This window comes from Sceloporus undulatus, chromosome 2, assembly GCF_019175285.1.
Source record: "Sceloporus undulatus isolate JIND9_A2432 ecotype Alabama chromosome 2, SceUnd_v1.1, whole genome shotgun sequence".
NCBI classification, from domain to species: Eukaryota; Metazoa; Chordata; class Lepidosauria; order Squamata; family Phrynosomatidae; genus Sceloporus; species Sceloporus undulatus.
This window is the reverse complement of record NC_056523.1, coordinates 7,783,781-7,811,562: the sequence shown is the minus strand read 5'-3', so window position 1 is coordinate 7,811,562 and position 27,782 is coordinate 7,783,781. Positions and strand designations below refer to the sequence as shown.

The 27,782-nt window shown below is 43.9% G+C and overlaps 2 protein-coding genes and 1 long non-coding RNA gene across 4 annotated transcripts in view; 2 read left to right on the top strand and 1 right to left on the bottom strand.

The window, feature by feature from the left end:
- Window positions 1-227: 227 nt before the first annotated feature.
- The window catches only part of LOC121921850 (zinc finger protein 850-like), a 37,999-nt gene continuing 10,444 nt past the window's right edge, over window positions 228-27,782 (top strand). Inside the window, exons 1-6 of one of the 2 annotated variants that reach the window (XM_042450478.1) lie at window positions 228-265; window positions 2,996-3,378; window positions 4,083-4,209; window positions 6,538-6,608; window positions 7,959-8,085; window positions 12,197-13,901. In XM_042450478.1, the coding sequence (XP_042306412.1) occupies window positions 3,058-3,378; window positions 4,083-4,209; window positions 6,538-6,608; window positions 7,959-8,085; window positions 12,197-13,901 (2,351 nt within the window). In that variant the 5' untranslated portion in view covers window positions 228-265; window positions 2,996-3,057. Of the gene's footprint in view, window positions 266-1,449; window positions 1,583-2,995; window positions 3,379-4,082; window positions 4,210-6,537; window positions 6,609-7,958; window positions 8,086-12,196; window positions 14,055-27,782 lie in introns of those variants that run through there. The other variant, XM_042450477.1, reaches the window with a different exon arrangement.
- Window positions 6,731-18,385, bottom strand: LOC121922026. Its single transcript, XR_006102074.1, has 3 exons — window positions 18,245-18,385; window positions 16,895-18,093; window positions 6,731-9,012 (listed from the first exon to the last, which is right to left on the bottom strand). It is a non-coding gene; the product is annotated as an uncharacterized LOC121922026 (long non-coding RNA).
- LOC121922017 (zinc finger and SCAN domain-containing protein 31-like) lies at window positions 19,173-24,449 on the top strand. The gene is made up of 3 exons (XM_042450885.1): window positions 19,173-19,264; window positions 21,018-21,522; window positions 24,391-24,449. Exons 2-3 carry the CDS (start codon window positions 21,112-21,114, stop codon window positions 24,406-24,408), a joined length of 429 nt encoding a protein of 142 aa, XP_042306819.1. The 5' UTR covers window positions 19,173-19,264; window positions 21,018-21,111; the 3' UTR covers window positions 24,409-24,449.

Here is a 27,782-nt window from a genome sequence, read left to right as displayed (position 1 = left end):
ACCTCTTTAAGAGCTCGTCTGATAAACACCATAGTGTTCTTGTTATTTGTGGTTTTTCCACATCCATGGGGGGGGGGGGGGTCCTGTGCCCCTAACCCCAGCGAACGTGAAGGGACAAATGTATATGAAAGGGTTTAGGGAAGAGAGCTGAATTCCTAGAGAGGAAGGGAAGCCCAGTCCTCCAGAGCAGACAAGCTCTCCAGCCACTTCCCCCTTTTCTTTCTTCTTCTTCCTCCTCCTTGTGTTGAAAGCCTCCTGGGGTCTGGTGAGTCCCAATCCCCAGCCTTCTCCATAAGACTAAGGGAAGGAAATGCCCTCCATTTTGGGGGAGCCTGAATTCTGTGGCTGGTCTCCCCTACAGTAGACTCAGTGAACTTCTCTACGTTGTTGTGTGCCTCCAAGTCCTTTCTGACTTACAGTGACCCTAAGGCAACCCTATTATGGGACTTTCTTGGCAAGATTTGTTCAGAGGAGGTTTGCCATGGCCTTCCTCTGAGGCTGAGAGAGTGTGACTTCTTGCTCAAGGTCACCGAATTGGTTTCCATGGCTAAGGTGGCAATCAAACCCTGGTCTCCAGAGCCGTAGTCCAATACTCAAACCACTAATCCACGCTGACTCTACTACTCTCTTTAGCAGTGGTCCCCAAACTGTGACCTTTAAGAGATTTTGGACTTCAGCTCCCAGAAGCCTCGGCCATGTTGATCATGGCCTGGAGGAAGGAGACTGTGGGGGGAGGCTTTGGAAGGAGCAATAACCTAAAAAGTGTGAGGTCGTTTATGTTAAGACTGCTGGTTCCCCTTGTCTTGTACACCAATACTTTGGCTGAAGTCTGCCTTGTTGTTGTTGTGTGCCTTCAAATCGTTTTGACCTATGGTGACCCTAAGTGGAGTTTTCTTGGCAAGATTTCTCAGAGAAGGTTTGCCATTGCTTTCTCCTGAGGCTGAGAGAGTGGCATGCCCAAGGTCACCCAGTGGGTTTTATGGCCAAACTGGGAATCAAACCCAGGATCTCCAGAGTTGTAGTCCAAATCTCAATCCACTGCACCATGCTGGCTTTCCCTCCCCCCCCTGACCTTTCCCCTGCCCCCAGGGGCAGAGTACCACCTGTAAGGGAAATTCCCAAGAGTCCATTTGAAAGGGAGTCCAAAAACAAGGCCACAGGAGACCAAAGAAAAGTCTAGAGCAAAACGCAATTTATTGGCCAAGGCGACAGCACACCAGCAGATGGTGATAAAATTGCTGCCGCCCCCAATAGCCATTTCCAAAAATTTTTATAGCAAAACACAGTTCATTGTTTACACAGAGTTAGCTTAATTGGCTATTTAGCACACACATGTTTAGACAACAGGTAGTTAATTGGCTATTGTCTAAACATCAAGTGATTGGTTGCATTCACTGTCCATGCAGTGTTCACGCATTTTTCTTATTGGCTCTACATTTGCTACTACATTTGCTAGGAGCCTGGAAAGAAAAGAGATACTAGCTAATGCAAAGAGATACTTAGCTAGCATGATCCTGTTCTTCTCAAGGCTACTGCTGAGACACAAAGCATTGTATTCTTCAGAGCTCTGGCGAAAGGAGGGGTAAGTGAGTGCATACGGTGGACACACACAGGAACAAAAGATGGGGGCCATCATAGCCCACACACTTTACTTTCTAATGAGTCTACTGTAAATCACTGCTCTTTGCATCTCAGAGCACACTCACTCTGTGTTTCCTGTTCCCTTATTTGGTCCATTAACCTCTAGGCCTTGAAGCAAGCAGATTACAGAAGCAGAAAGCATATGTTCAGCCATATTTATGTCCCTCTCACCACCCACTTTGGGAATCAATTTAGGACAAGACACTTGGATGACATATTCTGTAGTGGCATCCTGTCTGAGCCCCCTATGGCACCCTCCATTTCTCAACAGATAAGGATGGAACATCCTGGAACTTGAGTTGATCCTCCAGTTTGCTTCTAGTGTGTGTGTGGGGGGGGGGGAAGCAAGTTCCAGAATGTTTTATACTTACATACTGGAAATGAAGACTCACAGATAAGATCCAACACACACACACACACACACACACACACACAGGCTTCAGGATCTTAGTTTGCCAACAAAAATAGCATTCAGCCTGTAACAGGATGCCTCCAGATGTGCCCCTCCTCCCCAGAGGTGAATGGGGTGGCCATCTCAAGAGGCATGGTTTGTGGGTAGCTATTGCTGACCCCAATATCTGCTGCCAGAGGTTTGCTTCAAAGTAGTGTCAACCATATGATGATGGGGAGGATAAAGGCAGCAGTATTTCTAGCAGCAGCTTTTGTGATTGTGAATCTTTGGAGCACAGGGGAAAATCCAAGGGAAGTCAATGAGGAATTCAGAAGACAATTCCGACGGGGAACAAAAAAGACATCAGTAGAACACAGCTGGTGATTCATGGTAGCTGAAGCCAGCACCCTCTGAGGATTTTGTCCTGTACAGACTCTTCCTTCAAAGCAGCTTGTATGCTTTGTGAAAGGTCCAAAGTGAGACAAGGAGACACTTCAGAGTCTACCTTGCATACTGTACCGTTTTCTCAGAATGTTTTTTATGTGTCCCAGGAGAACATTAACATTTAGATTAAAACTACTTCCGCTAGACCTGTTAAGCTCTCCCCAAGCTGTTCTGGAAATATCTCAGTGTTCACATAGTGTGAATTCATAGCTCAGAGGAATTCTAGGTCTGTTTCCTTGAGAGAGTTTTCAAACATGCAGCCATGTTACAGCATAAAAATTATTCAGAGAGTTTGTTACCTCAAAGAAGGAATGCAGTCAACAGTTGTAAATCAGGCAGGAAGATCCCTTTCCCACTTATATATCAAAGTCATAGGTTGGAATCAGGAGACCTAGAAAGCAAGGGTCGTAAAAGCAGCCTATATAACCCTCTCATTTACAGGCAATGGAGGTTCTGGGCTCTTGAGATCAGTATGAGATTAGGAATTTTTCCCAAATGAAATTAATTTTTTTTTCACAGTTACGAACAAAGCCTGTGATGTTGTGATTTCTGAGAGCAGTAGGGAATTCTGGGAGAGAACTATGCAGAAGGTTCCGAGTGAAGACATGGCCAGCTCAGACATACAGCGCCAGTGCTTCAGGCAGTTTTCCTACCAAGAGGGCAAGGGGCCTCGAGAGGTTTGCAGCCGACTCCACCATCTCTGCCAAAAGTGGCTGAAGCCAAAGGAACAAACCAAAATTCAGATCCTGGACCTGGTGATCTTGGAGCAGTTCCTGAGCATCCTGCCATCGGAGATGGAAAAGTGGGTCAGGAAATGTGGGGCAGTGACCAGTTCCCAGGCGGTGGCCCTGGCGGAAGGTTTCCTTCTGAGTCAGGCGGAGGACAGGAAAGAGGATGAACAGGTTAGAACTTTTTTTCTTGGTTTCTATTAATCTGAGACTGCTTCGCTGATATATTGATTTAATGTATCAATATTAATGTCTTTCTCTCCATATGGGACCTGATGTGGGGAATAATCAGGATATGGCACCTGTGCCCCCCCTTTTGAACTGGAATCTCTGATGAAAAACACACTGCAGAAATAATCCAGTTTGAGACTGCTTTAACTGCCCTGGCTCAATTCTTGGGAAATGTAGTTTTATGAGATATTTAGCCTTCTCTGTCAGAGATCTCTGGTGCTGCCACAATAAATTACAGTTCCCAGAATTCCCTAGCCCTGAGTCAAAGCAGTCTCAAACTGGGTTATTTCTGCAATGTGCCTTGGACCTCTCAAAGGCCTATTAGAACAATAATTCTTCTTTAAAACAAGGTTCAGGCTCCCTGTGTTATTAAAGGAAGGTCTAGACCTTCTTGCTGCCACTGCTGCATAACAAGATGTGGCCATGTGGTGATTTGGCAGTGGCAGGGCACGGTTCCCCCATGTTTCCATGTTGGTTCAGGAGTGGAGCGTGACCTGTCCATACTCAAAAGTCACCAATTCCCAATTTGAGGGGTAAAACTTGCTATACTTGCCAGTCTCTTTCTTCAGATGTTTGTGCATGAATGTATAATAGAAAATTAAAAATTATTTTCTGATTCTTTTGCACCTTCCCATCTGTCTTTTCAGGCCAAAAGTCCATCTATGGAAGTTGATTCTGTTTGCCCTGCATCAGAGGAATCTTTATCAGACACAAACGAGAGTCTCCAGGGTAGGGAGCTGAAGAAGGAGCAAGGCAGAGCTGCGGCCTTGCAGAGTAAGAACAAACCCTCTCTGGCATAACAATCTTTGTTTTTTTACACCTGTGAATGTTTCCCTCTGGGAGCAGTTCAGCTTTTTCTTTCTTTCTGGTGTGGCCTATCTATAATCAATATGTGGTTGTGGAAGTGGAAGTGTACTTGCAGGGTCATTGGACCTGGAAATATGCATCTAGATGTGTGTTTGGTTCCAAAATTTTGCCATTCAACAAAAGTTTGCATGTTTCAGTAAATCAAAACATTGTATTTCTGGGTTGCATTCGTACGTTTGGTTATGACCTTGCATGGCTGAGATGCAGACTCTCTGAAAGACTGGCTTGAGTTTTGAGATCTTCAGGGAACAGCGTTCTCTCAGTCCTGCCACCTTCACAAGAGCCTTCTTTTTGGCTGCTCCCAGCCTGTGGAACTCTCTGCCACAGGAGACTAGGCTACCTCTATCTGCTCCTTTTCCACTTACAGGTGAAGAAGTTTTTATTTCAGCAACCTTTTGTGACTGGTTATGTGGAATGGACTTTAGTGGGGTACACGTGCTGCATTTTGTATTTGTCATGGCATTAATTTGTCATGATTTTATATAGTTTTAAAGTATGTGGTGTTTTAATATGGCAGATTACTTAACAGTTTTTATGATATTTTTAAATTCTTGTTTTCAGCCTTTGGCCTGATCTGGGGGTGTGGCATGGCGTTCAGATGATACATACCGCCAGACTGGGCCAAAGCCGTACCATGGCCACCTAAGGTGGTCCAAACCCAGCACAAAAACGAGTGTGAAAGAAGTGCTCCTTTCTGGTGGTGTGTTATGGACTGCGGCCAGCCTTGGGACTATGGTAACGAGATGCCATGGTCTCACACCAAATGGAGAGTGATGGGGTGGAAACAGGCTCTGGCCACTCCTTATGCCCTGTGTGATCAAGACCTAAATCTTACATGAATGGTTTACCCCTTCAGGCTTACTTAGGTGACGTTACAAAGTTACAGAACAGGCTAAGTCATATTCCGTCGAGGTTCAGTAGAAACACAAATCTCCCTAACGTATCTGTCTAAAAACATTTTCCTATTTTATTCATGATACTGATGTAATCCATAGTCTTGAGACATTATTGCACTACAATGGTATAGCACTGTTATTCCATTTTAACTGCTATGGCTGCCTCCTGTGGAATTCTGGGTTTTGTAGTTTAGAGCCCTCTGGCTGAGCATTCTAAATGCCCCTTCCTTAAGGTCAAATCCCAGGATTCCACAGAAGGCAGCCCTAGCTGTTAAAGTGGAATAACTGTGCTATAACGGTGTAGTGTGACATTGTCCTTGGATGTTCATGGGAGCTGGGAGTCTAGATACACATGGCCCAGCTTATTAGCAAATGCCCAAATAATGAGAGAGCTCAATAGCACACGTGCATTTAATCTTCATTAGTTCCTTTTTTGCTCTTCTGTCTTTTCAACTGTTTATTAATCTTATATTAAACAAGGATGTGAATTAATTTTCAACACAGAGGTAGATGTAGAGAACTGTCTACTTATCATTACATTATTCACAGGCTTGTTCTTCGTGTGTGTGTGTGTGTGTTGTGTGCCTTCAAGTCATTTCAGACTTATGATGATCCTAAAGCAAACTTATCATGGAGCTTTCTTGTCAAGTTTTGCTCAGAGCAGGTTTGCCATTGCCTTTCCCTGAGGCTCAGAGCATGTTCCTTACCCAAGACCACCCAGTGGGTTTCATAGCCGAGCTGGGAATTGAACCCTGGTCTCCAGAGTCATAGTCCAGTACCCAAACCACTACAACACACTTCCATATGATCCTATTAGTGTTTGCCTTTTTCACTGTCTTCTTACTCATACGTTGGCCTACAGTATTTTAAATACAGGTTTAATGCATTATAAAGTGTTCCAATTAGTTATTCTAGGTATTTCCTAGAAAAAGTTAGTAATCTTCATCACTGTGACTTCTTCTCTTTGGGGTCCTTCCCTTTTCTTTCTGTCAATATATTCGTACCTGGCCTTTGCTCCCCAGGACTCAAGACTGCTTTCATTATACCTCACCATGTTCGTCTCAAAACAACAACATGGCGAGGTAGGTTAAACTAAGAGAGTAGCTGTGCAAGGTCCCTCGATGGATTTAATAATACAGTGGGAGCTAGAACTGGAATGTCCCATGCTGCAGTTCAGCCTGCTAAGCACTGGACCAAAATGCCCTGTAGAATTTACTGAGATGCCAAGTGTTACTGTCTTGAAAAGAGTAACTTCCTTGCAAATTTCTGTTTAGGATTGTAATTGTAGTCTTTGAAACAGTGTGTGATCAACTTCTCCCCACCTTGCTCTCTCTGACAGGGGCTGCAATGATGCCATCAACAACTACTCAGATGCCTATTCCTCTTTATGAAGGAGTGGAACCAGTTGAGGTAAAGAGAAGGCTTCCTGGATGTCCCCTGCTCTGGGCTCACATCCCTGGTAGCTCTAGCTAAGAAATTTGTTTCACTTTGCTTTGAATTTTAAAAAAATGACAGAAGTCCATCAATATCTTTATATTTTTAATGAAAAGAGAAGTTTTTAAAAGAACAGGGTCATCTGCCTGGCCCTGGGGTTTGGGCACTATTAAATGGCTAGGCTGGAATCTCTGTGTTGTCAACCAATCTAGTCTAGGCTTTTAAAAAAATATTAAATTAATAATGGAAAGTAAAATTACATTGTCAAGCTCTCAATTATATCTCATGATGTTAATACCCCAGTATGGAATAAGGGAATTTAAAAGAGAGAGAGAAATCATACTCATATATTTCAGTAAAAGCAGACCAAATATCTGAATATAAGTTCATTTGTAAATTACATTGATACACCATTCTTTCAAATGTTGCAAGTTTTGTTAAAGCTTCTGTCTATTGGATTACAGGTGGGAATAAATTACCTTTCCAATATTGGATCATCAATCTTTTAGCAGTCAAGGGGGTACGAAAGATCCATTTTCACTGACCACGTGTTATGTTCCAAACTTTCCCCTGTGTGTTTCAAGCCTCCCTTTTGATGGTACCTCTTCTCATAAAAAATAGAAACATCACACCACCAAAGGCTAGTAGATTTAGAAACATGTAAATCCAAACAAACAGACATGTAGTCTGATACTATTAAAGAATCAATTCTGCATTCTTTTACATGGCCAAAGATGCTGAAATTAAAAAACTAATCTGAAGGAATTGGAACTGGTGATGTAAATGTATAATCTCTGGGTGTAAAAATTTTCATATGTCAGCTAGACCAACTTCCAGCACAGCGGCCTGTAGAGTAATTCTCACAGTAGTTTGAGTCTTTGGTGGCTGTGTACTTCTGTTTAACAAAAGATCTAAAATAGAGTGAAAGTTGCTGCCCTTATTCTCTGATTTTTTTCTTAAATACAAAAGAAATTGGAATAGAGAGATCTTCCTATTCTTTCCCCTTGATCCCAAACAAATATCTTTCCTTTTTTCCTCTTGCAAAGCAAAGAGCATAAGGCTGGCCCTTGTGGGTGAGACAAAAGGCCCATCTAGTACAACATCCTGGTTCCCACAATGGGACCACCAGAGGCCTCTAGATATCCTGCAGTACAGCCATGGAAGCCAAGGCCCTCTCCTGCGCTTTTTTCCAAGTGACTGGTATTCTGTGCTAATGAATCCGTCAGACAGCCAACAAGAAGGTTTCTGTCCTAAAGCCTCTTGCACTTCTTACCTTGATAGCCTGTGTGTGTGGTATGAGCAGGAAATGTTTTCTTTTCCCACCAGGACCAGATCACCTTTGAGAATGTGGTTGTGCATTTCTCCCAGGAGGAGTGGGCTCTTCTGGATCCTGATCAGAGAGCTTTGCATGCACATGTCATGGAGGAGACCCAAGGGATCATAGCCTCTCTTGGTAAGGCTCCTTCACTGACTATTATTTATGTTTTGTAACACAGTAATTACAAGCACCATAAGAGTGCTGTTCTTGAGTGGGGTCTGTATCTGAAGGCCAGGATGGTGAGTTAAACTCCTCTTCTCAATAGCCCTTGCAAGCCTGGCCAGTACTCTTTTTGGATTGGCTGGTAGTGAGGCATGATGGGAGTAGTAGTTCATCAGAACCAGGAGGGCTGTTGGCTCCCACATCTGCTTTAAGAGATTCTGAAGATTTAGAAATATGATTAGGAATGAACTTTTGGTGGTGGTGACCTAACAGTGTTCTTGGGTAACCTGCATTAGGAATAGGGAGAGGGTCAAGCTAAAGGAGAAATATACATCCTCTTTGTGTTAGCAGGAAGAGTTGGATGAGGGAAGTACAAGGCAACTCAAAGTGTATTTTAAAATGTGAGCTGACTTGAGAATCTTATTCATCAAATAAAGCAATGAAAGTACCCCACTTTACCTGGTAAAAAAGACACAAACTTTATTGACCATTATTGACACTGCTTAACGACAGAGCCCACATTAATTCCATGGTCCAGGTTGTCTCTTCCAACTATGCTGGACTCCAGCACAGACTAGGATCAGAGCCACAGCTGAAGGCACTACAGCAAGAGACAGGAGACATGAGTGATGCTGGTCCCCCCAGGCACACAGCCTCTTCCCCACAAACTTTTTACCTTGGCTGAGGGACTTGACTTTGTCCTGTTTTGCCTTTGGGAAGCTAGCAAACTCCCAGATTAAAATCTCAGTGTCTCAAGCAGGAACAGGGAGAGAAGGAGAGTTTTTTTTTCCAACAAAGTGTCTGTAGCAAAAGCAGTGGTCAAAAGGAGTGGTCGTTAAATCCAGTCCAGGTCATTCACAAGTCAGCAGTCAGTCCGGTCAAGCAGTCCAAAGTGGTAATCTGAAAGAATAGTCAGAGTCCAGGCAAAGTCCAAGGCAACAGGTAATCAATCAAGGAACAAGGCACCAGTGTGGCTTTCTTCCAAGGAATCATAGAATTGGAAGAGACCACAAGGTCCATCCAGTCCAACCCCATTCTGCCATACAGGAACTGTCAATCAAAGCACCCCCAACAGATGGCCATCCAGCCTGTTTAAAAACCTCCAAAGAAAGAGACTCCACCACACTCTGAGGTAGTGCCTTCCATTGTTGAACAGCTCTTACTATCAGGAAATTCTTCCTAATGTTGAGGTGGAATCTCTTTTCCTGTAGCTTGCATCAATTGCTCCCTCCTCAATATGACATCCCTTCAAATATTTAAACAAGGCTATCATATCACTTCTTAACCTTCTCTTTCCCAAGCTAAACATACCCAGAGTCTCTCCTCATAGGGCATGGTTTCAAGACTCTTCACCATTTTAGTTGCCCTCCTTTGGACACAATTCAACATCCTTTTTGAATTGTGGTGCCCAGAACTGGACACAGTATTCCACGTCAGGCCTCAACCAAGGAAGAATAAAGTGGCACTATTACTTCCCTTGATCTAGACATTATACTTTTATTGATGCAGCCTAGAATCACGTTGGCCTTTTTATCTGCCGCATCACACTGACTCATGTTTAACTTGTGGTCTACCAGGACTCCTAGATTCCTTTCATACACAGTCTCCTGAAGCCAGGTGTCACCCATCCTATATCTATGCATTTCATTTTTTTACCCTAAGTGCAGTACCTTACATTTCTCTGTATTGAAATTCATTTTGTTAGCTTTGGCCCAGCTTTCTAATCTATTAAGGTTATTTTGAATTTTAATCCTGTCCTCTGGAGTATTAGCTAATTTGGTGTTATCTGCAAATTTAATAAGAATGCTCCCTATTCTTTAATCTTAGTCATTGATAAAGATGTTGAATAGCACTGGGCCCAGGACAACCCATGATGAAGAAGAGCCATTGCTGAGTGCCCTTTGGGAAGGTGGATGATTGCCAACCATGTTGGACCAAGGGAGGTGCTTGGATATTTATTGCCCGTCTGGGCTTCTCAGGTGCTCCCTATTAGCTACCTGCTTCTTACTTAAACACTGAGGATGCCGATGTCTCTCCTTTCCTAGCATTTCTCCATGGAGCAGGCACTGTTAAGTCTGGCTCTTCATCTGAGAGGGTGATTCTGTTGAACTTTGCTCCTGTGGCTGCTAGGAACTCTGCCCCTGTGCTGTCTGTAGATTAACCTTCTGAGTCTTCTGGCATTGCTGCATCCCTGGCATTTCCCCTGGGCCCCCAGCCTCTTCATCAGAGCCTTCAAACTTGGAGGACAAGCAGGGCATGACAGATTTCCTGCAAGACTGTAGCTTTTCCCCCTTCCTCCATTAGCATGTCCCATGTGAAGGAGCAGTGAGATATATGTGGCTATGCTGGGGTGATTGGGATGTCTGGGGTGGTGGTGGATTAGAGCAGTTAGTCCTCCCTACCTTTATTTCCCTTTCTCTCAGTACTCCCCTGGAAGCAGCGTTACCACAGCTTCAAGCAAGCTGGGGTGTATGTGTGACCAGCACATCATGTAAAGAGGGCCTCAACTAAATGTAGAGCAGTGAACTGGGTGGACTTCAGCCTTTCCCATTCCACTTGGAACGTGCTGCTAATGCAAACTACTTGCCTCTAATTGTTGCTAATGGAGTTGAAATCTTCACTTAATCTTCTCATGTATGATTTTAAATATCTTTTTCCAATGAAGAAGCCAATGAAGCTTAAAACCTTTGTATGATGTCTTTTGTGCATTTCAGTCAGCCATTAAAGGCATTGCTCTTTTGTGTATTTTGTATTGTGCTGCATGGCCAACACAACTATCCCAGAATGTTTCCTGGATGTGTCTGTATAATGTCTTTATTGGAGTGAGTAATAACAGAAGTACAATTCTATCCTTCTTCTTCCATCCAGTGTGGGATTTTGCAGGATAAGGTGTGGGAACCTCTATGTTACTGCGGAAAAATCCAAATTTAGCTGGACATAAGGGAGAGAACTGGAGATTAAGGGAGAGAAATAAATGAGAGAGAAAGATAGTGACATAATTTACAGCAAAGTAAAATCTTAGCATATTTGCACATGAAAAACAAAAGACATACATTCTCCCAGAGAGCATAATAATAAAAAAGAGGCAGAGTTAGGAGATAGGTGGCCTGTGGTTCACCTGCCTTAGAGGTTCTGGGTAGTCAGTTTTCATTTTTTCCTGAGTGCTATGTCCCACTGGAATCCAGGGCTCAATTCCATTTTATTCATAAAGCATCTTGGGATCTTCCTCCTGCAAGGCTTTCTCCTCAAAGCTACTCTGACCAATAGTCCTGCTCCCTTTGTCTGGGAGAAAACTCTGGGAAAGTCCCAAACAACACATGAAAGCAACAGCCCTTCCAGACAGGATTTTCTATTCAAATGTATTAGAGGTTGCTATTTCTGCTTGTTTATCAGATACAATCACTATAGCAAGCTAAAATCTGTAGTATGATATCATAGAATCATAGAGTTGGAAGAGACCGCATGGGCCATCCAGTCCAACCCCCTGCCATGCAGGAAATCCAAATCAAAGCATCCCCAGCAGATGGTCATCTAGCCTCTGCTTAAAGACCTCCAAGGAAGGAGAATCCACTACACTCCGAGGGAGTGCGTTCCACTGTCGAACAGCCCTTACTGTCAGGAAGTTCTTCCTAATGTTGAGGTGGAATCTCTTTTCCTGTAGCTTGCATCCATTGTTCCGGGTCCTGTTCTCTGGAGCAGCAGAAAACAAGCTTGCTCCCTCCTCAATATGACATCCTTTCAAATATTTAAACAGGGCTATCATATCAGCTCTTAACCTTCTCTTCTCCAGGCTAAACATCCTCAGCTCCCTGAGTCGTTCCTCATAGGGCAAGGTTTCCAGACCTTTCACCACTTTAGTCGCCCTAGGAATAGGAATATGTCAAACCCTGAATATAGTTCTTGGAATCTCATGAAGAATAAAAAGCCCAGAGCCTAAAAGACCGGGGTGTGTGTGACTACAATATCTGTTTCCTTCATGGTTATGTTGATTATAGAATAATTTCCATTCAGTCCCATTCTCTTATAATCCTTTTGATTCACACTGAGGAATGATTATTTTCTTTCTTCCTGTTTTTCCCAACAGATATCTGGAGTAACAGAAACATATGCGCCAAGTGTGGGAAGTGTTTTGGACACAAATGGGAGCTTGCTAAACATCAGAAGGTTCACACAGAAGAAAGTTCTACTAGAGAGAAAGCATTCAAATGCAACAAATGTGGAAAATGTTTTTCTAGAAATATGGCACTTGTGCTTCATAAGAGACTCTGTGATGGGAAAAAACACATTAGATGTAAAGGGAAAGGATTTGATTACAAATCTCCTAATTTGAGCCATCAAGCATTCCGTAAAAGAAAGAAGACACACAAATGCCAAGAATGTGGGAAATACTTTGCTGACAGATCAGTATTAGTGGTTCATCAGAGAGTCCACACAGGCGAGAAACCATACAAATGCCAGGAGTGTGGGAAATGTTTTGCTCAGAAATCACACTTTGTGAGACACCAGAAACTCCACACAGGAGAGAAACCGTACAGATGTCAGGAGTGTGGGAAATGTTTTGCTCAGAATGCACAACTTATCAGCCACCAGAGAGTTCATGCAGGAGAGACACCATACAGATGCCAGGAGTGTGGGAAATGTTTTGCCTGGAGCTCACACCTAGTGAAGCACAAGAGACTCCATGCAGGAGATACACCATACAAATGCCAGGAGTGCGGGAAATGTTTTTCTGTAAATTCTAGCCTTGTGAGCCACCAGAGAGTTCACACAGGAGAGAAACCGTACAAATGCCAGGAGTGTGGGAAGTGTTTTGCTTGGCGTTCATACCTCCTACAGCACAAGAGACTCCACACAGGAGAGAAACCATACAAATGCCAGAAGTGTGGAAAATGTTTTGCATGGAGTTCACACTTTCTGAGACACCAGAGAATCCACACAGGACAGAAACCATACAAATGCCAGGAGTGCGAGAAATGTTTTTCTCAAAATGCACAACTTGTCAGCCACCAGAGAGTCCATGTAGGAGAGACACCATACAAATGTCAGGAATGTGGAAAATATTTTGCCTGCAGTTCATACCTTGTGAAGCACAAGAGACTCCACTCAGGAGAAACACCTTATAAATGCCAGGAGTGTGGAAAATGTTTTGTCTGCAGTTCATACCTTGTGAAGCACAAAAGACTCCACACAGGAGAGAAACCATATAAATGCCAGGAGTGTGGGGAATGTTTTGTCCACCGTAAACAACTAATAAGGCACGAAGGATTCCATATGGGAGATAAAGCGTATGAATGCCACGAATGTGGGAGATGTTATGCTTGCAAGTCAGAGCTTGTAATCCACCAGAGAATGCACACAGGAGAGAAACCATACAAATGCCAGGAGTGTGGAAAATGTTTTGCCTGTAGTTCTTCCCTTGTGTACCACAAGAGACTTCATACAGGAGAGAAACCATACAAATGTCAGGAGTGTGGGAAATACTTTGCTCACCGTCAACAATTAGTAAGGCACCAGAGAGCCCACACAGGAGAGAAACCATACCATTGCCAGGAGTGTGGAAAATGCTTTGCTCAAAATTCATATCTTGTGAAGCACATGAGACTGCACACAGGAGAAAAACCATACAACTGCAAAGAGTGTGGGAAATGTTTTATTCACAGTTCCTCCCTTGTGTACCACAGGATACTTCACACAGGAGACAAACCACATAAATGTCAGGAGTGTGGGAAATGTTTTGCTCTGAATTCAAGTCTTCTCAGACACCAGAAACTCCACATAGGAAAGAAACCATACTAATGGCCGGAATATGTGAAATAATTTGCTCAAAATGCACACATTGTGAAATACCAGAGACTCCATACAGGAGAGAAGTCATACAAATACCAGCAGTGTGCAAAATATTTTGGTCACTTTCAACAACTAGCAAGGCATCACAGACTCTACATAGGAGATAAAGCATATGAGTGCCAGGAGTGTGGGAAATGCCTGCAAGTCAGAATGTCTAGTCCACCAGAGATTTCACACAATCCAGACAGGAGAGAAAACATACACATACTAGGAGTGCTGGAAATGTTTAACTCTAAATTCATAGTTTGTGTAGCATGGCAGAGTCCGGGGGGGGGGGGGGGAAAAATCCTTTAAAACGCAAGTGGTGTAGGGAATATTATTCTTCCAAGTCAGCAGTTCTAATGCATCAGAAGATACATGCTATGATCATAGATACGAATGGCATCCAAGGACCATCTAATCCAACCCACTGGCACTGCAGCAATCTGTCACTTAGGCATTTATCACACTGGCCATTCAACTTCTGGTTAGAAGGCTCCACAACCTGAGAAAACACAATTTTCTAAGCTGTTCTACTAGTGAATAGTTGAGAAATTCAACCTAGTGTTTTGCTGGAACATCCTTTATCACAAGTCTTGTTCCCTAGAACAACAGAACACAAACTCACTCCTGATAGTCATTCAGATATTCAAATATGATTGTACTATTCCTCAAAGGGGAAAGTTTCCAGACCTTTTACCATCTTGATTGCTTTTGACCCGTCAACTGATGCCTTTCTTAAACTGTGATGCCCAGAACAGGACAGAGTACATCAAGTGAGGCCTGGCCAAAGCAGAGCAGACTGCTCTGTTTTTCCCTTCATCTGAGTACACTGCCTAGAATTGCTGTCATACTGCTGATTCATGTAATATCTTTGCTATAAAGCTGCTGCTGTTGCTGCTGGGTATGCTTGAGAAAGCGAAGGGACTGACCAGAGCAAGATGGAGTGTGCATGTGCGAGGAAGAACTGGAGAGCGCTGGCTCAATGTGGTGTCTCTTCTGTGGTGCTCTCCTCTTTCTTGCCACTTCTTTCCCCCTCCATGTTAGAAGCCACCTGGCTAGGGTGGGGATGATGGTGCTGATTGGCAAAGGGAGGGAGGGAGGCAAAAGGAGGGCAGATTTCCATGGCTCTTGGCAGCAATATGTCTGCACCTGCACTTGTTTGTGATGGTTTTCCACCACTGCTGTGAAGTGGTAGCAGTGTTTTCTGCAGAAATCTTTGTGGGGTTGACTGCCCCTCAGGTGAGGGACTGATAATTTTGCTGCTGCTTTTCTTGGATAGTTTGTGATAGAGGTTGCTCACCTTGCTAGTAAGTCTTGGCAAGAGAGAGAAGGAAATAAATATACTATGTACTTGTTTGCTTCAGGGACTTGTTTCAGCCTGTACCTTCACTTGTTTCTGAAGATCTTAGGCACTGAAACTTTTCACTTTAATATTTCTGTGACATTAGGTGGGGCAAGAAATTCAGTTTTTGTGATTATTTCTAGCCTTCCATAATGTCTTTCCCTTGCTTTCTGTTTCCCCATTGTCTCTGGATCAGTATCATTAATGCTGTATCAGTAATGTTATTTTAACTAGTTATTGTGGTTTTAAATTAGATATGTTTTTAAATAACTTTTTAAGGGGGGAGGGAAATATATTGTTTTTATGCTGTATGTTATTTTAATGTTGTAAACCGCCCGGATTGGTTCGCCACAGGGCGGTATATAAATAAAAATTTATTATTATTATTATTATTATTATTACATAAATACTATAAAAGGCATCTGATCCTGTCTGATCTTGGAAGCTAAGCAGGGCCAGTCCTGGATAGTACTTGGATGGGAGGCCACCAGTGCTGTAGGCTATATTTCAGAGGATTGAACTGGCAAAACCACCTGTGAGGATTCCTTGTCTAAGAAAACCTTATCAAATTCATGAGGTCACCTTAAGAAGACGCACACATAAATTGTACGGAAAGGATTGTCTTTAAATCCTACAGAAGAGGCTACAGAAATGAATTGGAATTCATCCAGTTTCCAAGCCTCTCTGAACTGAACAAACAAAAGTTCTGGGCACCACAATTCAAGAGGGATATTGACAAGCTGGAACATGTCCAGAGGAAGATGACCAGAATAGTGAAAGGTCTGGAAACCGTGCCCTGTGAGGAGTGGCTGAGGGAGCTGGATGTGTTTAGCCTGGATAAGAGAAGACTAACAGGTGATATGATAGCCATGTTTAAATATTTGAAAGGATGTCATATTGAGCAAGAGCTGTTCCATAGTACAAGGCGTCCAGAATGTGGTGGAATCTACTTTTTTGAAGTTTTTTAAACGGAGGCTGGATGGCCATCTGTCGGGAGTGCTTTTATTGAATATTCCTGCATGGCAGGGGATTGGACTGGATAGCTCTTGTGGTCTCTTCCAACTTTATGATTCTGTGATTCTAAGTACAATCAGATGGTGACCTTTTAATGTATTGTGAGCCCCTGGCTGAGCTGCATAAAGACATGGCTGATAGATTTCACGATCTTTTTAAACTTAAAATACTGGACTGGGTGATCAATCCATTGCTAGATATCAGCAATAAGGAAATGGCATTTGTGCAGGAAGAACTGATTTCACTCCAAAATGACATTGAGTTGAGGCTGAATTTAAGAAAAATTATGAAGATTTTTGATTTTAAAAAAATCTCCCCATTACCCCAAATTGTGGAATGAAGTCAAGATGCGCTTTATTGCTTTCCATAGAATCATAGAATCGTAGAGCTGGAAGAGACCACAAGGGCCATCCAGTCCAACCCCCTGCCATGCAGGAAATCCCAATCAAAGCATCCCTGACAGATGGCCATCCAGCTTCTGTTTAAAGACCTCCAAAGAAGATGACTCCACCACACTCGTTAAATCTTTAAAAGAATATTAGAATACACAATACTATCTGTAAAAAACTTTAAACAATTTACACAAAAAATAAATACCTTAAGACTTCCACTCCAGAGATCAAGTATGCTCTCAATTTGGGTCACTCTTTCATCTGAAAGGCTTAGATCAGTCACATTTGACTCCTGAAGATCTCTTTGAATTGACGAGGACCCTTGAGAAGAACTTTCTTCTGAACCAACTGGGCAAAGTCCAACATCAGTTAGTAGAGCAAGGCTTCCGTGCTGTTGCCCACCTTCTTTCCAAGCAAAGAAACAGACTGAAAAATATTGAATGTGGGGATCTAAGACTTCTTAGTGACTGCCAGCTTGATACTGAAAAATGAATATGCCTGGACCGACCGAGCCATCCATCCCATTAAAACTATGAAGGCAATGTTTTACAGACAAGATGTATGTTTATTTTTTCAAATTGATAAAATAATATTAAATAAATTGTCTTACAAAGGTAAGGTTTATTTGTGAAATGCATAAACTTGTTTAACTTTATAGTGCTAGGTTTGAATTTGCAGTAGAACAGTAGACTTAAAACCAAAAAGTAGGTGGGGAGGCACTAGGGTTGTTACCGAAGAGGGAAGGGGCAGCAAGGTTTTTTGAAGATATTTTTCTCCAGTACAACTGCCCTTATTTAATTCAATAATTATTTTGGGGTGGGGGGGATTCCTGAATCCTGACACCTAGCCAGAATAATTTTGCTGCCTTAAGCAGATCAAAACATTCAGGAACTAGACTCTCATCAGCCTATTACATTAGTAAACCAAGATGCCAAACTTTTGCCAGTATTCTCACATCCAGACTCAATGATACTGCCGTCTGATATATCCTACAAGACCATTATGGAGTTGTTAAACCTAGCCACGGGATTTTGACCCTATAGACTAACTCATTAATATGGTCCAGCACAGTAAAGTTAATAAAATGCTTAAGATAGCTTTGGTTGCTTTTGGTGCTACTATGGCTTTTGACAAACCGTGGAAGAGAATTTTCTGTTTGGCATATGCAAAACTATGGAATTTGGGGAATTAGTTAAGCAATTACTTTGGAATTTATGCTCAAGCCACAAAGCCCAAAATCAGGACAAATTATACAGACTCAGATCCAATCTGTTGAAACCCAGAGACAAAAAGCAAGTCTTATCTGCATTTGTGCTGGAGCCCAGCAGCCATGCTATGTAATGATAAGATATTGAAAAGAGTAACTGTTAATGACACCACCTTCTCCATTTATTTGCCGAATCCCTCTATCAGGAGAAAGGGGATATAAATAAAATAAATAATAAAAATAATGACATTGCTCTGTCAGTCACTCATCCAGAATCTGCAATTCCTAGCAAACATCTGGCGCAGTTTCTGGTCTTTCCATTAATTCTACAAAATCAAAAATACTAACCAGAAACCTCTCAAAGGGTGAAGATGTTGAGAAGCTGAAGGAGGGTGACCAAAATGGGGAAGGGTCTGGAAACCATGCCTTACGAGGAATGCCTGAGGGAGCTGGGGATGTTTAGCCTGGAGAAGAGAAGGTTAAGAGGTGATATGACAGCCCTGTTTAAATAGTTGAAAGGATGTCATACTGAGGAGGGAGCAAGCTTGTTTTCTGCTGCTCCAGAGAACAGGACCAAGAACAATGGATGCAAGCTCCAGGAAAAGAGATTCCAGCTCAACATTAGGAGGAGCTTCCTGAGGGTCAGAGACAGTGTGGGACAGGCTCCCTTGGAGAATGGTGGCGTCTCCTTCTTTGGAGGTCTTTAAACAGAGGCTGGATTTCCTTCTGTTGGTGGTGCTTTGAGTGAGAGTTCCTGCATGGCAGAATGGGGCTGGACTGGAGGGCCCTGGGGGTCTCTTCCAGCGCTAGGATTCTCAGCCCCACCCACCCTGTTCTCGGAAGCAGATTGGACTGGTTTAGCCTGCTTCCGCCAGGAGCCTGGCTTAGCTTCAGTCACGTGACAGGAAGCAGAAATGGCTCAGAAAAAGGACCCCGCCGTGGGTCAAAGGGAGGAGGAAAGTGGTGCCACATTGAAAGGGGCCCGTTGGAAACCCAGCCTCTTTATTTCCCCCCCTGAAAACCAAACGATCATGAAGGGGCTGAGAAAGCAAGGAAGGTCCCTGAAAAGAAGGGGAGCAGGTGAGAATTCCTGGGGATGGACTGAACTGAAAAGAGAGGAGAAAGGTCTGGGAATCTGGACCCAGGAGGGAAGCAAAGAAGGGACCCTTCTTCATCTCAGTGGTGCAAGGAAGGGTTAAGGGAAGAAGACAGCTGGATTGCTAGAGAGGAAGGGAAGCTGTGGAGGAGGAGCACAGTCCTCCAGAGCAGACAAGCCTCTCACCCCAGTCTGGTCCCCATTTTGCCTTTCCCCTCCTTCCTATTCTTCCAGTTGCATCCTCTGCAGGGTCTCTCTCCTCCTGGGGTCTGGTAAGTCCCAGATGAAAACTCCTCTATGGGGCTGAAGCCTTTGGCTGGTCTCCTCGGTGGGGCCCCATGGATTCCTCCTCGGTGGGGCTTTTCCTCTTTCTCCCAGAGGGGGGTCAAAGGGTCTCCTTTGGCTGAGACTGACATGGAGCATCCAGGCAGGGAGAGCCAGGACTGCAGGGAAGGGAAGACTAGGGGGCCTGGAGGTCTTTAGAGGGACCAGGAGGGCTCCATGGGGGATATCATGCCCCCATCCCCACCCCAGGCAGCTGAGGAGGGGGCTGGTCAGTTCCTGCCTTGGCTCTTCCTCCCCTTTCCTTTCATGTCAGTGAGGGAGAAGGGGGAGAAGCGCTGGGGGGATTTGTACTTCAAAGGCTCATAGGATTTGGTCCTCCTTGAGGACTAAGCACTGAGGGAGACATTATTTGGAGTGTGATGGAGTCTCTTTCTTTGGAAGTCTTTAAACAGAGGCTGGAAGACCATCTGCCACAGGGAGGGCTTTGATTGTGAGTTCTTGCATAGCAGAATGCGGTTGGACTGTCTTCTAACTCTAGGATTCTGTGAGAACCCCCCCCCCCCCCATTGCGTACATCTCCCTCCTTCCCACAGATGCTGACTGGAATGGCAGTTGAGCCTGTACACTTGTCCCTCCACCTTTGCTGGGGCACAGGATTCCTGTGGATGTGGAAAAACCACAAATGACAAAAACACTGTTTTAACTTGAGAAAACACATCTCTAGGTCCTCCAGTGCAACTCTGTGGGCAACATCTGCCAGACCTTAACCATAGAATTGCGTTGGAGGAACAGAATGTACTCTCTAGGAATCTCTAGGTCCTTCAGTGAGGCTTTTGGTTAAAGATGACTATAGAGTTGCGTTGGGAGACCTAGATATTTCAAGAGAGACCATGTTAATAAAATCTGTGAATGATCAAATCCACAAAAGTCAAAGCGTGGAGGAACGAGTGTAGTCTAAATTTGGGCAGCCTTTGAAGGGGAGGTAGGGCTGGACTGCAGGGAAGGGGGGGACCTTGAAGAAGGCTCCACAGGGACCTTGGATGTGGCATGTTATCTGGGTCTTAGTTTTTGTCAACTACACTGATATCCAGGATTGGAGAAAAGGCAGACAGAATGATAATTATAATATAAATAAATAAGGCAGAATAATAATTATAATATAAGAAAATAAATAAATAAATAAATAAGACAATAATAATTACACTAATAGCAAGCATTTTAAAATAGGGAGAAAATATGTTCTCATCACAGTGTCTACTTTTTGTATGTCTGTATAAGCAGCATTGATGTGTTGTGGCTGAAAAGCCAGATAATTGTTAAAGAGCTCTTGAACTGAACGGAAGCCTTAATTTAAACAAGCATCAAAATCATTTTGTGTAAAAGAGGCCTATGGATAATGTGGCCTCAGTAGAGGAACTGTGTAGAGACAGTTTGGGTGGAAGCTGTGGGTGAGGAATTGAGAAAATGGCTCAGTGGAAGTCCAAGAGAAGGAAGGCAAATATAGGGGCTGGATAAGCAGGGTGCTGGATGAAAGTAGGATGCCATCTTTTTTGGCTCTCAGATAAAGGCCTTGTTTGGTGACTTTCAACCCAAAAGCCTTCCCACCCATATTCTCTTATTTTACTCATTACCTTATCTTTCCTTTAGGGAAGAAGTTTGGTGGTTTGCCCAAATCTTCCATGTGTCTTCTTGCCTATATAGTACAGTAATTCCTAACTCAGCAATGTCTCGGCTTTGCAGAGTTTTGCAGCACAGCCTGTTCAGGGATTCTTTGCTCCGAGACAGAAGACAGCATTGAGTCTCCTTGGCTGCTTCATTGGACACCCAACCAAAGATGGAGGAACCCTACTCAGCTGGACCTGAAACAGAAGGAGCCTGTGATGGCATTAATGGCGAGAGCAGTGGGGAATTCTGGAAAAGAACTGTGCAGAAGTTTCTTAATGGCGACATGGCCAGCTCTGACATACAGCGCCAGTGCTTCAGGCACTTCTCTTACCAAGAGGGCAGGGGGCCCCGGGAGGTTTGCAGCCAACTCCATCATCTCTGCAACCAGTGGCTGAAGCCAGAGGAACAGACCAAACATCAAATCTTGGACCTGGTGATCCTGGAGCAATTCCTGAGCATCCTTCCCCCAGAGATGGAAAGCTGGATCAGGGACTGTGGGGCAGAGACCTGTTCCCAGGCAGTAGCCTTGGCAGAAGGTTTTCTTCTGAGTCAGGCCAATAACAAGAAACAGGAACAGCAGGTTAGAGCTTTTTTATTATTTTTCTTAAACTGTGGTTGATAGATTGACTGAATGTCTATTCTGACTTTTACCCCATATAGAACACAATGTGGGGAATATAGGCAGGACATGAGCCTTCTGCTTTTTTTCCTCTTGTGGAAGAAGGTTTCTTCCTGAGTCAGGCCATGATGAAATGGGAGGCACAGGTTAGAGCAGTGATGGCAAACCTTTTAGGAGCCAAGTGCCCAAACTAAAAGTTCTTCTGGCACCGGGTGTTACCCAGTGCCAAAGGTGGAGCTTCTGCCCTTCAGGGCTGGACTTCCAAGGCAGGACTACTTCCCCCCACCCTCTTGGGCCTTCAGCTGCTCCTGGGGGGGGGGGTGAAGGGGAAAGAACAGGAACACGCCTGTTCCTCCCCCTCCTTCTGCACTGTCCCCAGCCTTCAGCTATAATAATAAAATAAAACTTTTATTTATATCCTGCTTTTTGTTAAGACAATCAAAGTGCCGTACATCATTAAAATAATACAACAGAGAGGCAGCTGGAGGCCAGGGAGGGCTCCCTGCATCATCCAGAGAGGCAGCTGGAGACCTGTGGGGGTCGGAAAGGAGGAGGAACAGGCACTCACCTCCTCCTCCCCCCTGCCATCCCTGAATTCCTGTTGCCTCTGGAGAGGCAATTGGAGGCCGGGGAGGGCCAAGAAGGAGGAGAAATAGGTGTGTGCTTCTTCCTCCTCTCCCCCTGTGTGCTGGAGGAAATGGTGTCGCATGCCAGGTCTGGCATGTGTGCCATAGGTTCGCCATCATGGGGTTAGAGCATTTTCTCTTGGTGTTTCTAAAGCTGAGATTGACTCACTGAGGGGCAAAACAGACCAGCTGAACTTGCCACGGCCCCAATGTGCCTTCAAGCCGCAAAGAGCCACTCCTTTTTGGGGCAGCAAAAAGCTAGCTTTGGGCCCGTCTAAACGCCACACTGTCAGAGCATCATGAAGCCATGATCATCTATTTAACATTTACATGAAACCGCTGGGAGAGATCATCCGGAGACATGGGGCGCGGGGTTATCAGTACGCTGATGACACCCAAATAGTCTTCTCTATGCCTCCGACTGATGCAGTGACCGGGGATGGCATCTCTCCTCTTGTGGCCTGCTTGGAGTCGGTAATGGGCTGGATGAGGGAAAACAGCCTGAATCCAGAAAAAACAGAAGTACTTGTGATAGGTTCCTGGCCCAAGGAGGTGATAATTCCACCCGTCCTGGGGAACGGGGTCAAGCTCCCGTGAAGACTCGGTACGCAGTCTGGGTGCTCCTTGACTGCGTCGCTCCACCTACATCTCAAGAGGGAGTGGACAGTCAGGACACTGTTATCAGCTTCGGCGGATACGCCAGCTGCGTCCCCACCTGGCCGAGGACCTTGAAACTGTTGTACATGCCTCTGGTAAACCTCTCGCTGGATTTCTGCAAGGCCGCTCTCATGGGGCAACCCTTGTACCATACCCGGAACTGCAATAGTCCAGAATATGGCAGCTCGACTGGTCACTAATACATCTAGGGCAATCATATAACTCCAGTGCTTAAAGACTGCACTGGCTGCCTAGCTTCGCACACAACAAGGTGTTGGTCATACCTATAAAGCCCTAAATGGCTTGGCCCAGGTCTGGATGGACCGCATTTCCCCATAGATCCGCCCCGCACCCTCAGATCATCGGGGCAGACAACTTTTAGAGTTCCGGAGGCCAGGTTAGGTTTCTACTTCTTCCCTCCTCCCGACTAAAGTCCAGTGGGCCTCCCTCCTCTTCGTGCAAAGAGGATTGGCTAACGGGGGTTTTATTCTGTTGTTGTTTTAAAATGTATTGTATGTATTTTTATTATGTGTTAACCCCTGATCTGTGAAGGGCGGTATAAAAATAAAATTTTTATTATTATATTTACTTCCAGGAGGGCCTTTACGATCTCGGCCCCCAGCCTCTGGAACTCGCTGCCCATGGAGCTCCGCGCAGCCACCTCCCACCCCAATTAAGAAGGGGTTGAAACCTACCTATTCAACAAGCCCCCCCTGAATACTTCCCCCAGAATGTGTACTCACCTCCCCCCCTTCCCTCAGCCAGCATTAGGCTGGCACGAGGTTGTAATGTTTTTAACATGCTTAGGTTTCATGGTTTTTGTACATTGCACTTGTTTGTAACCATTGTATTGTAACTCTGCGTACACCGCCCTGATTTTTGAAGAAGGGCGGTATAAAAAAAAACTTTTTATTATTTATTATTATTATTATCTAAATGGCCGGCTGGCTCCAGATAGCTTCCAGGCAACTTGGGAGATGTGGCTGATTTGCCGGGTCTGTTCCAGCTCTTAGATTGACTTAATGTATATCGTCTTTCTCATGGTCTCTCATCCTCCTTTTATCATCTCCTCTGCTCATGCTGCTACTCCCCCAAGACACGCTGACATTTATTGCTCCTCCTTTGAAATTTAGTGCCCCAGAGGTGCCTTAGAAAGTGAGGCTGTGGGAAGCAAAGGCCTTGTTTACAAATGGAATCTCCCTCGCAAAGGCTTCTAGCAGAATGATTCTCCTTCAATACAAAGTGCAGGCTCCCTGTGTCCTGTGTTTAAAAAAAATCTTCTAAAGGTTCTTGCTGCCAGGCTGTACAACCAGATGTAGAGTGTGGGGTGATTTTGGATGGCAGAGAGTGGTTCCCCCCTCCACCTTGGGTCAGGGGAGAGATTGCTCCCACCCATATCTAAAAATTGCCTACCCTACTCTGAGGGTAAAGTATACAACCATGACCAGTCTTTTTTCTTCCAATGTTTCTACATGGATGTACAATATAAAAATTAAAATAATTAAAACTTATTTTAATTCTTCTCTACATTCTCCCTGCTTTTCAGGGGGAGGTTCAGTTCTGATCTCCCTGCATCAGAGGAGTCTTCAGAGACCACCAAGAAACCACAGTGGAGGGAGTTCAAGCAGGAGGCTGACTGGGCTGTGGCTTTGCAGGGTAAGAATGAACCCTCTCTGCGTAATTGTCTGTGTTTTACACCTACATAAGTTCCCTCTGGGAACAACTGGAGGAATTTTGTCTATGTGGGCAAATCCATACTTGGTTTGAATCATGGAATTGAAGGTGAACATGCAGGACTATTGGGCTAGAAATGTTCATCTAGTAGTGCATTTGTTCAAAAATTTACCATTCAACATGAGTGTTGAATGTTTCAATCAGTGCAAACAGTGGAATGGTGGGAGTTAGAGCTGGAATGTCCCAAGCCCAGCCCAGCCCCCTAAGTATGGACCAAAAGGCCCTATAGGCATTAGTAAGTACAAAGTGCACCCTTGCTTATGCGGGGGATCTGTTTCAGACCCCACTGCGTAATGTAAATAGAGTTAGGCTTGAGCCTATTGAAAATAATGGGGCTTCTGCATGACCGGGGTGTGCACCCACTGGAACCCCATTGCAACGGCTTTCGTGTAAGTCAAAAGCTGCGTAAAAGCACCTGCATAGATGAGGGCACACTATACTACTTCTTCCTCATAACTTTCTTTTAATAATTGTAATTGTACCTCTGAGACAAACTGTGGTGATCAGTGCCTGTTCCCCCACCTCCCCAGTCTCTCCTGCAGGGTCTGGAACATGGAACCAACAAGTTACTCAGTCATCTGCTTCTCTTTGGGATGAGTGGAATCAAGTCAGGTAAGGAGAAGGTTTCCTGGGAGAAGCACATGATGTCCTTAGTTTAGGTTCGGATCCTTGTAGCACTATTTATAATTTTTGTTTGTTTGCTTGAATTTAAAAAATGTGGAGCTTTTAAAAATATGATATAGTAGATATCTAAATTGACAGGTTCAATACATGCGACCCTGGGGTTTGAGCACAGTTCTGAAAAAGCTGTTGGAATACCTGTGTGTTCAGTCATCTGTAAATCTGGCATGTACATTTTTTTCCTGGATAATAAATGTATACAGAGTTGGCTAGCTGCTCGATCAGCCTCAATAAATGTTCTAAAATTAAAGAAACCCAAAAGCATTGGTCTTGCAAACTTGAGCAAAGAGAAACTCATGATCAGTGTCTAACAATTGGTTTAATCCTGCTTTCTCCCCATGTCTTCCATAGAATTTTCCCCTCGTGTTTGAATAGGATTTTTCCCAGAGTAGGTTTATAGAATCATAGAATAATAGAATTGAAACAGACCACAAGGCGCATCCAGTCCAACCCCCTGCCATGCAGGAAATCCAAATCAAAACCCCCGACAGAGGCCATCCAAGCCTCTGTTAAGAACCTCCAGGGAGAGATCCACACACTCAGAGGGAGTGTGTCTACTGTCGGAAAGCCCTTACTGTCAGGAAGTTCTTCTTAAGGTTGAGTGGAACTCTTTTCCGTAGCTTGCATCCATTGTTCGTGGTCCTAGTCCTGGAGCAGCAGAAAACAACTTGCTACCGCCTCAATAGACATCCCTTCAAATATTTGAAACAGGCTATCATGTCACCTCTTTAACCTTCTCTTCTCCAGGCTAAAACATCCCCAGCTCCCTAAGTCGTTCCTCTTAGGGCATGGTTTCCCACACACTTCACCATTTAGAGCCGCCCTCCTTTGGACATGCTGAGTTTCTCCACATCTTTTTCAATTATGGTGCCCAGGACTGGACACAATATCCGTGGGGCCTGACCAGAGCAGAATATAGTGGCACATACTTCCCTTGATCCTAGACACTATACTTTTATTGATGCAGCCTAAAATGCATGTCCTTTTGGCTGCTGCGTCGCACTGTGACTCATGTTCAACTTGTGGTCTACTTGGACTCCCAATCCCTTTCACATATAATTTCATTCAGCCAGGTGTCGCCACATCCTATATCTGTTCATTTCATTTTTTGCCCTAAGTGCAGTACCTTACATTTCTCCTGTTGAATTTCATTTGTTAGCTTTGGCCCGTTTCTAGTCATTCAGGTCATCTTGAATTTTGATCCTGTCCTCTGGATATTAGCTACTCCCCCTAGTTGGTGTCATCTCAGATTTGATAAGTATGCCCCATTTTGTCCTCCAAGTCATTGATAAAGATGTGAATACACGGGGCCCAGACAGAGCCCTGTGGGACCCCACTGGCACTTCTCTCCAGGATGAAAAGGAGCTATTGTGAGTACCTTGGCTTCGTCAGTCATCGATTACAAATCCATGTAACAGTTGACTTGTCTAGCCCACATTTACAAGCTTGTTTGCAAGAATGTCATGGGGAACTTGTCAAAGGCCTTACTGAACAAGATATACTATATCCACAGCATTCATGTATCAAATGTAATTGCATAATAATAGCTGCCATGTGTGCTCTAACTGCGACTAATAGACTATAGGCAATATACTTACCTGTTTACCAAATCAAGACCTAATGCCATCCTTTGAGATAAGGTGCCAAAAAGAGGATTTCAAAACTGACCATGGTGGAATACTTATTCTGGGTAAAAGAAGTCCACATTTAGTCTAAGGTAGCAAATATGTGTGAGGATATTTTTTAATTGTATTAATTAACTTTGCCCTTATATCAACTTAAACCCACCCATCTAGCACTCTTGCATAATATAATTTATTAACTTGGTCATATTCGGTTTATTATTTGAGATATCTCAGATAATTATACCCAGGCATAAACTAAACTTGGAAATATTGAAACTGCCAACTTAAACAAAAGATTGGAGTCACCTGCTCTCTTACTGGCATTATAGCTGATCTAGACACAGTTAATAAAATGTGGATTTTACCAAATATATTTAGCACTTCATCAAAATTGGAATCAACTCTTGAAGCTTTGAATAGATACCAAAGGTTCACTGCATAAAGAAAATTTAAATTCTAAGACAGCATATATAAAACCATTGATAAAATGTAATGTTAAAAAATGGTGAAAGTAATTTAGTCATGCTTTCACCCTTGGTACAGAAGCCAAGGTCCTCTCCTACTCCTCCCCAGCAGCTGGTATTCAAAGCCATGGGGCCTCTGCTAAGGAACCCATAGAAGGTTTCAGCCCAAAGATTTTTGCACTTTGTTCTTGATAGTCGTTATATGAGCTGTCAGCAAGAAATGTTTTTTTTTCCTTCAGATGCATTGACGTTTGAGGACGGGGCAGTCCATTCTCCTCAAGGAATGGGCCCTTCTGGATCCGATCAAGAGCCCTGCATGTGCAAACAATGGAGGAAACCCATGGGATCGCACTTTCTTGGTAAGACTCTGATCTCTGATGATCATTTCGTTGTTTAATGTAGTAATCAGAACAACCAAGAATAACAGTGCTTGT